General features: G+C 29.8%; 1 protein-coding gene across 1 annotated transcript; it reads left to right on the top strand.

The window, feature by feature from the left end:
- LOC105158502 (CASP-like protein 4D1) lies at positions 4,775 to 7,811 on the top strand. The gene is made up of 3 exons (XM_011075285.2): positions 4,775 to 4,974; positions 6,332 to 6,467; positions 7,438 to 7,811. The coding sequence occupies exons 1-3, from the start codon at positions 4,829 to 4,831 to the stop codon at positions 7,663 to 7,665; spliced, it is 510 nt and encodes a 169-aa protein (XP_011073587.1). The 5' UTR covers positions 4,775 to 4,828; the 3' UTR covers positions 7,666 to 7,811.

The following is a 12,003-nucleotide window of genomic DNA, read 5'->3' on the forward strand; positions in this document are numbered from 1 at the left end:
GTTAAATTAGCCAACCAAACTTGGATAAATTTTTATAAACTTTTAAGTTCAGCTACAACTTGATTCGATTAAAAAATACTTAAAAATATGAAATTGCTCAAGCTAAATTTATGTTTAATTTAATTAAAACTCGTTTTAGATTGATTTTAATAATCAAATTAAATTTAAATATAATTTTTCAAGCTCGATAACAGTTCAGACAAACTTAAATAATAATTTGTTCAGTTCGACTCGAATTATTTACAACCTACTTATCCTTTAGGATTGAATATTTGGATAAAATTGTGTATTTTGTAGTACAATTTTTTTAAAAAAAAATTCATCTTGAATTCAATTATTTTATTCTTAATTGAAAAAACAATTTATTACAATAAAAAATATAATTAATAAGTTAAGTAGTTCAAGTTTTATAAACTACAAAAAAGTGATGAATGAAAAACTTTCATGTAAAAAGTTATTATTAATTTGATAGAAAGCTAATTTATTGAATACTTAATTTTTAGTGAAAATGAGCAATTATATATATGTCTTTCAAAAATATAATAAAATATAAATATTTATTCATCTTTTTTCCTAAAAATTTTCATTTTTTAGTTAGCATGTTGTCAGTTTATTTTTAAAAGTATATATGTGTCACTAGAGATATTATATTAACTTATTACTTTATTTTGACTTAAATTTTTTTTATTAAATACTTTTTTATATCTTGATTAAAAATAATTTTTGTAGTTAAAAGATAATTTGGTGATGATTTGATGTGTAAAAATTAATCAGATATATTTAGAACTATATAATTATTTATAGTATGAGGGGCAATATTGTCCAACAATATAAGTCAGGTGGTGTTCGAGTTGGAATAATTTTCTCATCTGATACCAAAATTATTGCAAACATATTTCACTACTTAAACAAACATATCACATCAACTATAATCATTATATTCTTTTTTCTTACGTAACACATTTTACACATCACATCAACTATAAAGAAACACTCGATGGTTTTGTTGGCGGTTATCATCATCTCAATTACAATATTATTTTTTTCCTCGGTATCACACAATACACAGCTCGTTTGTACCCTATCATCATTGATACCACACAACACACAATTCGTATGATATCTCCATCACCAAATATATCACACAACACACAACTCGTATGCTATATCACATCATCTTCACTAATCAATAACAACACACAACTCATCATTAATCATAACATGATAAACCATTGCAATATGTCCCTCCCAGTTAGGTAAGCCATTTTTTATTCCATTTCACAACAATAATATCATTAACTTCATCGTTCAGTTCGATTTAATAATTATCTTCTCATCAATAACTTTCCCTTTCGATTTCTTTCACCAATCCATTATACGACCACATAATTATTTATCTCATGTTCGTACAGTACAACCATATATAACACATAATAACAACCGATATCAAAGTAACCCAACGAACAGTCCGCAATCAAATATATAAACAACCAATATACAATATCCACATATATAAATTTAAATTCAAGTTCAGGAACAAATATATAAACAACCAATATATATAATATTAGACATATAAATATACATATATATATATATATCAATCCAATTAACTATACTTGCCTCAAATCTCAAAATGCTTCAGTTAACATAACGAGCCGCTCCACCCTCTATCTTATCTTTACGTCCTATAATAAAGTATTATACGTATAATCAATATATTGAGAATATTACAAACGTCAATATGAGATTAAATAATATTCGTACGTTTCCACCAATCTTTTAATATTTCATTTATATCAATCCTTTTCATTTCCTTCTAAATAACTAAACTTTTTAAGCTTGTCACATATCTTTTTAATTTATCAATCAACTTATAAAAGTTCATTTAATCGAATCCCTTTTATCTGTCTAACAATCGTTCTTAATATAACATCCCTAACTTAAATGATTACGAGAATTTCATTTTCTTTCTAATAACCATAATATTTCTCAAATATAATTTTCAAATATTTCTTAAATATAATTTTCGAACATTTTTATGATTTTTCTATCAATTTTCTGTTATTATATAATTTAATTAAATACCAATACATATAATTACACATTTGATTAACAAACCCGATGGAACTGAATAGATTAGCTATAGTAATAATTAAATCTAATAATTTAATTAACCAACTATATATAACATTTTTAGATCAAATGGGATATTTAATTCAACACCAATTTAGATAGTCAAATTTATAAAATATTTCGATTAAACAATATATCGATCGATATAAATTATATTTAGTAAATGAATTAAGTAAATAATATAATTATATAAATTAATAAAAAATTTAATTCTTAAAACCTTACCGGTTTTCGTCTCATCTCAAAATTGAGGGGTTCAGTGTGTGTGTTAAGCATGTGCTTGTGTACAATATAAAGATATATATATACATGTGTTAAAGTGAGGCGGTAGGGAGTGATGGCCCGCTGCCATATACTTATTTTATATATATATATATATATATATATATATATATTATTTTTTATTTAATTTAAATTTTTTCTACAATACTTTTTATGTTATTTCTAATTTCTTAATTAATATTATTTGATCCCAAATATTATAAATGAATTCCAATTTATTCCGTTCAAATTTTAATATTTTTGAATTTCAACCTATAATTTATTTATAATTAGATTTAAATTTTTTAAATCATTATTAATTAATCTTTCAATTATATATAAAATTCTATGGACGTCGTAATATAAATATTTAAATGTTATTCTTTAAACACGCCCATATATATCACAAAATCATGTAATTTTGTAAAAAAAGTTAATCATCTTTAACATTTCATTCACTGCAAAGAAAAGATTAACGACAAAAAGACCTAAGTAACAATTTTGTTATTGTTGCTATAAATTATATATATAGATATATACACACATATTTAGTACGCACCAACAATAATTTTAATTTTTTCTTTCACAATAATAAATTTCATAGTTTTAATAATTATTATTATGTTATAATTAAAAGTTGTTGATGAGCAAATATTAGCAATAAAAAGAATGAACGTAAAGTTGTTTTTAATAAAAGACAAGGGCTAATTACATTTAAACCCCCTCTAAAATTATGAAATTACACTTTTTTTTTTAAAAAAAAATTGAAATTACACTATACCCGTCCAAAAATTCTTCCTTCACACCTAACACCTAACACCCTTCCATTAAGATTTAAATGAAAAATGCTAATGGTAACAGCTAACGAAAAAAATTATATAAATTTTTAATTTTGCTATTCATTTAATATTTTTACTTATATTTTTTCACTTATAAAGGGATAAATGTATCATATATGTAGAATGAGGTTAATATCGTTATAATTTTTTGTTAAAGTACAGAATTATTAAATCAGAATTAAATTTATAAGGGGTAAAATTACAAATTACAAATTATTTATGTAATTTTTTTTGTTAAAGTCATTATTTTTCGTCCAAACCGTAACAAAAGGGGGTCAGATTAAACAGTGAATTTTCAGAGAGAATGTAAGTGTAATTAACCCTAAAGCATTACTGACACATACATATATACTAAATGTGTGTATATAGTGCATGATGAACTATATGACAATAAATGTCACTGTATTGTATATCTTGTCACTAATCGTCACTATAAATAAATGTGTCATTAACTATGTAGAATGACAATTTTATGTAAAATTTTAGTCAGAATCAAGTCAGTGTCACGGAATATAGATTTTTTAGGACAATTAATTTTGAGATTGTCACTTGTTATTTTGAAAGGAGTATTATGTTTTTACAATGGTGCACCAAAATTTAACAATATCTAATTAAACTTATGGGGAAAATTGCATTTTTCATCCATAACTTACCGTATTTAATTATACTTTTAGTTTCATTGATTATGAAATTACCACTTTCGTTCCATAACTTTAAAGAAGTAGCAATTTTGGTCCATAAACCTTTCCGCTACATGTTTAATGAAAAAGGCACGTGGCCGTTAAGTGCTCAATCGAAAACTTAGTACGTGACAGTTATCGTTAATTATTCAAAAATGTATTATGGGACTAAAAATATTATTTTTTGAAAGTTGTAGGAATAAAAATGAGAATTCCATAACCAATGAGCCAAAATATAAAGATTCTAAATTACGGGATGAAAAATGCTATTTTCCCAAACTTAATTAAAACTAGCCATTGCAGCACATTGTTCTTGCGTGTACATAATAAATAATATTTTATGTTTAAAAATAAATCAATAATAAGAATAAAATATACAAATCAATGCATTATATTAAAAAAAATGAAAGAAAAAAAATTAATTTATCAGTTAATGTAATATTTAAAAAGTTGAATAAGTTAGTTATCTTATAAGTTTAAGGAGATTTTTTATTTCACAAAAAATTGGTGCAGTGATATCATTAATCGTTGTTTATAAGTGTGGGAAAAGCCTTTTATTTTTATATTAGTATAGATATAGAACTTATTCCATCTTATCGAACCGCTGCTTACACGCCTGCTTGGCAATCATGCTCTTAGAGTTAGCGATGATGTTCGTCTCTAATTTCATGCCGTTCTTGGATTATATATAAATGCTTTAAAATCATTATAACAAGACCAAGATTTGTTGTCCTTATTATTCACGTACATACGTACAATGAAATTTTCACTCGGCCTGCAGACATCGACGTTTCCTAGGTATTGATCGTCACATTTGCCTATATATATATAAACTCTAAGTTTTTACCTTCCAAGAACAGCAAATTGAAACTCAGAATCAGGGTTTTGAGTATAATTATATCAGAGAGATTAATGGCTAGTCCAGCTATATTGAAGACAGTCCTTTTCCTTAGGGTTTTCACTCTTCTGGCACTGGCTGCTTCAGTTGTGCTTATGGGCCTCAACAATTTCACGGAAGATGGCATCAAAACTCGGTTTACTGATCTCATAGCTTACAGGTGAGAATGCACACTTCAAAATAACAGTTTACAATGACTGACGACGTTTCCGATGGGTTTAGATGGATTTCCGACGGACGTCAATTGGCAATCCAACACAATTGCCAATTTCGTCCGAAATTTAAAAACCATCAGAAAAACCGTCTCTGTTTGTTGCAAAATTGAATGCGTCAAACAATTTTTGATGGATTTATCAACGAGAATATGTTGTCGGGAACTTTTTATTTTTGGCAACAGCTGATGCATGTACGTACTTCACCGTCGGAAGTTCGTCTGGAAATTCTGACGAATTTGCGATGGTCTGTTCGTGGTCGTCAATGCGTGATAGATTTGGAATCAAACTTTCGGATTTTCCATTTCTTATATTTTTATCGTCATATAGTTATTTTAGTTAGCAATTAGTTACATTAATATCAAAGTCGAAAAATTGCGATCAACTCGTTCCAACTGAATTGAGGTGGGATGAGAAACTTCGTTATTCAGATATAATATAACTATTAAACCCCTTTCGTTGTTCTTATTTATTTTGGGAGGAAGTTACGGTCATGTTCAAATTTTATGTGCCTGAAAAGATAATAGTTTACAATTTTATGTCCCTTAGGGACACCCCAATGATTACGGCTCAACATTTCATTTTGTAGATGTTGGGTTCAAAATTCATGTGAGTGGATGGATGTTAAAAAGAAAAATAATTTACAGTTTTTATGATAAGGGTTTTGAGGTGCTTATTTATCTTGAAATTAAAAATGATTTTTAGAATTTAAGTTTAAATAATTATCTATCACAAAATATTAATACAATAAATAAACATAATATATAAAAAATTATAAAATCGTTGGAAAACTTTTGCAAAAAATCGTTCAAGAAATATTTCATAAGTTGATGGTGCTATCGGAAAACTTCTTTTCCGATGGTAAATTTTCGTCTGAAAATTGTCAATTTTTCTTGGGGCATTCCATTGGAGAAAAACCGTAGGAATATCTCCATATAAAAAATAAATAGAGACCATAAAAAGTTTCATCAAAAAATCTGTTCCAATGAAAATTAAAAAAAAAAATTACAAAAGCTATCGAAAAATCCATTCCAATACTCCAAAGTCGTAATACGTCCGTATGATGTAATTTTCAACGATTTGTTTACTTCATTAGAAACATTTCAAATGAATTTATGTTTTTGTCGGAAAACCATCAGAAATTATTGCGGATTCTCAACAAATTTTCTCATTAGTCGGTCGAAAAATCCATCAGAAATCTAAACAGTTATGACATTTGATTTATGTTACTATATATTATTATTTTTATTAATAATTTTTTTATGAAAACTTTATAATTTTGGTAATTGTTATTATGTTTTGTAGGTACGTATTTGCCACAGGAGCAGTAGGATTTTTATACACTCTGATTCAGATCCCATTTGCGGTCTACAACGTGGTAAAGGAGAAGAGGTGGATTCGCAATGGGTTTCTCCAAGAATTCGACTTCTATGGAGACAAGGTCCTAATTACTTCTCCACCCCCCCCCCTTCCCCCTCCCCAACCCCCAAAGAAATGATAATCACACCATTACATGATTTACATCAATACCTCAAAAACCAATCAATATATTAATATAATTTTCAACACCAATCAAATTCTAAAGAACAACAAAATATATACACATAAAATAAAATAAATATTCATATCTATATAATAATCAAACTTATGATCTCGCACTTATTTATAAAATCTTAATCAAAGCTATTAGGCTCAAGCCACATTTGTCTATACAGAGCACTCTATTAGGGTAAGATTTGTTAATTTTTAGAGACAAATAAAAGAAACAATATTCCTTCATATTATAAGTCTAAATGCACAAACACCTCTATTTTTTGTAAAATTACAGATACAATAAGTATAATGTACTGCTTCAAAAGGGTTCTTATATAAATTTTTGTCACTAAATAGGGGTTATATATACTTGTAATTTTGCAAATAGTAGGAAGTGTGTGTGCATTTGAACCTCTAAATTAGGGATTGCCAATGTAATTTCTTGCCCTAGATTGAGCTTCTTATTACATGTGTATATATACGTATGTCACACATGTTTGATATATTATTACTGAAAGACATGCATTTTTTACTATGGTTAATTACCAATATTAAATATAAAAATTATGGTGGATACTAATTAACCACAGCTGCCCAGTGAGGCCAAAATATTTGCTAAAATTAAAAATCGTGGGGCAAATATTTGGGTTGTAGGCAAAGGTAAAAAATTTAAATTTTCACATTGATTTTGTCTGATCATAGTATATAGTATTAATCTACAATGATATTTAAGCCGCAATAATTATAGCTTAAAAATAATCGATATTTTGGTAGGGTATGACTGAAAAATTATTGCAATTTCAAAGATTTTGTTTTGAATATTATCCAACAACAAGATGAACTAGTTTGGTTCTGCTTTGTTGGAGTGAAATTGGCAGGTGATGGCTTTCTTATTGGCAAGTGGAGTTGGCGTGGGATTTGGAGTGAGCTTTGAGCTGAAGAGGCTTTTAGGCGACGATTTGAGTAGCAAATCCAAGAAATTCCTCGACATGGGCAACATCTCAGCAGGCATTCTCCTTGTTGGATTTGTTTCCATGGCTCTGCTTTGCATAATTTCATCAAACCGTCGATCTTCTTCATCACCCATAAAAGGGTTCTTCAATTAAGATGTGATCATGGATGTGTGCTAAAATTGAGAATTCTTTACATATTTTTGTGTGTTTCTTTTGAATAAATGTGTTAGGTCATTGGTTGTTCCTCAAATAATGTGATTAGTCCTTTGAATATGTATTAATAATTATTTATGACCTAACGTGTTCTTTTATTAATATTATTAACGATGCTAGGGTTTTTATATCAATTGAAAATAAAAAGTTTGAGAATTTCATAAGTTTTAAGGTTGTTTTTCCTTAGTAAGGTGTCTTTCAAGGACAAATCTATGAGGTTTATATGAAATCAAAAACGGATAATACCTTGTGTAATGGGGCATCGATCACGTGGCATGTCACATCATATCGCATTGTTTGTTGGAATGAGGCCCATCTGCCCGTCCCAAGCTCCTCGTCTAGGGTGCTGAAGATGTTGATATATGTCATACATCAATTTTAGACGAGGAGTTTGAGCGAGATATAAGTACCAAAACCTCCTTTTTCGAGTGAGACATTTTTAAAAAACAAACACATGATATTCATATGAGATCAGAGCATAAACTATTAAAAATTTATCTATATACATCTCATATATCTATATCATTTTCTCTATCACCACCTCATCAAAAATAATATTTAATACATTATAATATAATAGATATATCTAATAAAAATATAATTTTCTCCCACCCAACACCTAAAAAATAATAAGGCTGCACATGGTAGGCTCATTGCAAACCCACCTCGCAACGTGGATTTGCAATCACCCTCTGATCACATCTTATAGTATTTTCAATATAATGCAAATTAAAGTTCCTTTTAAAACTTGCACAACTAAGGAAAAATTATTTGTTTAATTTTTTAAGTTCGTTATTAATTATAATCCTTTAAATTTATCTGTTTTAGCTTTAATTTAGTAACTTTCAAAGTTACTTAATTTTAGTTCTTTGATCTAATTTCGAACAATTTTATCCCTACGCAACTTTTCAAGAGAAATTTTAGTCCATATAATCCATTTTTACATCTCGTAGCTAATGCTCGCTAGAATGATATAAGAGACTAGATTTATTAAAAAAATATTTATTTGTATTACTCTTATAGCATTAGGATGGACAATTAGCTTTTATCATTAAAAGGGAGTTATAAATTAAACTAAAGTACCAAATCTATGCAAAATTACTAGATAAAAGGACTGAATTTAATATTACCAAAATAAAGATAGGAGGAAAATTTATTTGCTCCACAAAAATAATTATAAAATTCCATTCAACACCCAATCCAAAAAAGACAAATGGGCAAATCATTTACACTTCGAGACAACAAAAAGTTGATTCGATTCTGGGTAAGTTGACTTCAAAAACTCAGAAATTTCTCCACTTTTTGCCAAAGTCTTGTCGAACATTTTGTCCACAACAACGTCTCCAAAGTGTTTGGTGAAGACTGCTTCCATCCCAGCTCTCATGTGCATTATCACCCGGTGAACGTCTATTGGTTCATCAACCTTCGACCTGGGGTTTGTGAGCTCAATCCTCTTGATGCTGAAACAGCCGTTCTTCTCTATCAATTTTGTCATCTCTTCAACACTTGGAGCGTATATCGGCAGGTTGAATTCGTCTATTTCAGCTTTGTCAATAATTCCCTGATAATAAGAGAAGGCAGAAGAAACTCAGAAACAATACTTTCAAAAACGAGTTTTTCCTACTTTTAAATAACTATGTGTAATATGAAAATCATGGTATATCAATATTATTTGTCGCAGTCAAAAATTTCTGAGTAGTTATTCCACTTTTGGAATGTTTTTTGCATATTAATAGTATTCGCCATAATTTTTTATTTTTGACTATAGTAATCTACCATTACTTGAAAAAGAATTATTATTTGCCACAATATTAATGAATATGGCGAACCCTAGTAAATAACTATTGTTAATCATAGTTAAATAAAATCGGCATAAGAAATTAATTTTTCCATCATGAAAAATTATTTGTCACAGCTAAAAGATATGGTAAAAACAAAAGTCAACGCAAATATTTTAGCCATCTTCACAAAAACCACGGCCAACATTCATTGCGTGAATATGATCAAAGACTATATGTTATGACTATTTATTATTAACTATGAGAATTAATCATGATTAAATATATTTCTTGTACACAGCACAATAAATCATAATTCTTGCTTTATGATTGGATTTGGTATGCATGTAAAATAGGTATTATCACAAATTTGAAAGAAAGTAATTGTTTATAATTATCATATTCTTTGTTATTTCTTTTCACTTGTATAAAAGATACCAACAGGTATTAAAAATGCACCATATTCACATGAAAGTCCAAAATTCACACTATTTTTCTTACTTTTTTTATTTTTGAAATAATCGTAACATAATAATTTTGGAAGCAATAATGCATACATGAACCCTTATCTTTTTCTTTTTATATATAATTAAAAAATTACAGTAAATTATGTCGTCTTTTACAGGGAGGAGACGGTGGAGATCTTTTATCGAGCGAGAGAGCATTATTGTACTAACCTCACTAGCCAAATCCATGAGGCTGGATGCAAGAAAATCGAGGAGAACACCAAAGAGTTGCTGCGAGTGGCAAACCCCTTCAGGAGTTCCAGGCATGATCAGAACCATCAGCCCTCCTTCCACAATCTCATCTGCTCTCGCCTTCAAAAAATCTCCCATATCCTTCTCAAACTGATCCCGATACGCTCTCACCACATCTCCGGACGACCCCGTGTAGTGAATTCTCCCCCCATTCCACGCCGCCGATTTTCTGTCACATACCCCTTCTGGCACCCTGGAAAGCCACTGCAGGGCATACGATGAGTGCGCCAGACTGATCGAAGCCCGGGGGAAAAGCCGGCCGTGGAACGAACCTGGCGCCGCAGCCGCATAGTACCGCCTGTCGGACGGAAACGAGGCGAACAGCGTGTTGAAGTCGTTGGCAGTGTGGTCGCTGAAGAAAACCTGGAAATCGATGTTTCCAGGGTCCAGGCCCTGGAGAGAACACTTGTTTTCCACAGCTTGTATCATGTTTTGCACGGCGATGAAAGTGTTTGGCCCGACGGAACACCCGAAATCCACTATGCGGAACGTGTTGGAGACGGAGAGCAGGTTTTCTGTGTCAAGTTTGTCAAGAATTGCGTCTTGGATCGTTCCTATTGCAAAATCTGTAGCTTGTTTCTGCAAATTTGTGGCCCAATAAATGTAATATGATTTTTTGTTATAATTAATTATTCAATCAAAAAGTAAAAATTTATGATAAATACTAATTAATAAATTACGAATCAAAATTTAAAATTTTGAATTTCTTTTGTTTGACCATAGTCATTTGTATATAAATATCATAGTTAGGATTGAAACATAAATTAAATTATCGATACTCAAGATAAATCGATAAATGAGAACTTGTTTGAACTCGATTATTTGAATTTAACAAACTAAACTTGAACACAATTTTTTGTTCGCTAAATTTTCGAACTCAGCTCGAACTCGATTCGATTAATGGGAAAATAGAATAATATACTTAAATATCAAATTACTCAAGCTCAATTCTTTTTGATCACATTAAAACTCGATCAGATCAATAATCAAATCAAATTCAATCACAATTTTTTAAGCTAGATATATATAATAACTCAAACAAGTTTGAGCAATGATTTATTCAACTCGACTCGAATCATTTACGAAGGGATGGAGTCGAGATCAGGTGATTCGGCAAGCTTTTTCACGCATGTAATGCTTGCGGCTGAGTGCTGACCGAGCTGAGGAGATGTTTCTGCCATCTTCGTGTGTATGTGTGCTGTGTAAGAGAGAGCGAGAGAGAGAGGCTTGCAAGTTAATTAGCTTTTCCTGGATTGTGTGGTGTATCCAAATTTGAAAATAACTTTAATAGATTTGATTAGGCTGAATTGGCCGACCAATCTGGGCCTGTGATCCATTTAGTTTTTATTAGTTGAGCCCGTGATATGGTTGCTAGCCTGGTACAACTGTGGATTGAGAGCTAATTTTAATCCGCCTAACACAATACGGATTGCAATCTATGGATGGGCCGACGCTAGGCTGAGTTCTTTTGTTTGCCTAATTTGTCCTCAATCTATGATTTCCAATGTCGTATATGCCCCTTAGTTTTTTTAAAAAATTACTAGACATTTCTGTCAGGTGCAACCAATGCACCCGACAACTTTTTGACTAAATAAAATGGTCTTCCACTCTTTTTTCTCTTTCAACTGCTTCATGTGTGTTGTCGTGAAAACATTGGAATTCCACTGAGTTGCGGAAAATTAAAAATAGAATTCTTGGGCGTAATAGTGTATTGTTTTATATTCAATTCCTAAGTCGGCTGA

The sequence above is a fragment of the Sesamum indicum genome, linkage group LG3 (genome assembly GCF_000512975.1).
Source record: "Sesamum indicum cultivar Zhongzhi No. 13 linkage group LG3, S_indicum_v1.0, whole genome shotgun sequence".
NCBI lineage: Eukaryota > Viridiplantae > Streptophyta > Magnoliopsida > Lamiales > Pedaliaceae > Sesamum > Sesamum indicum.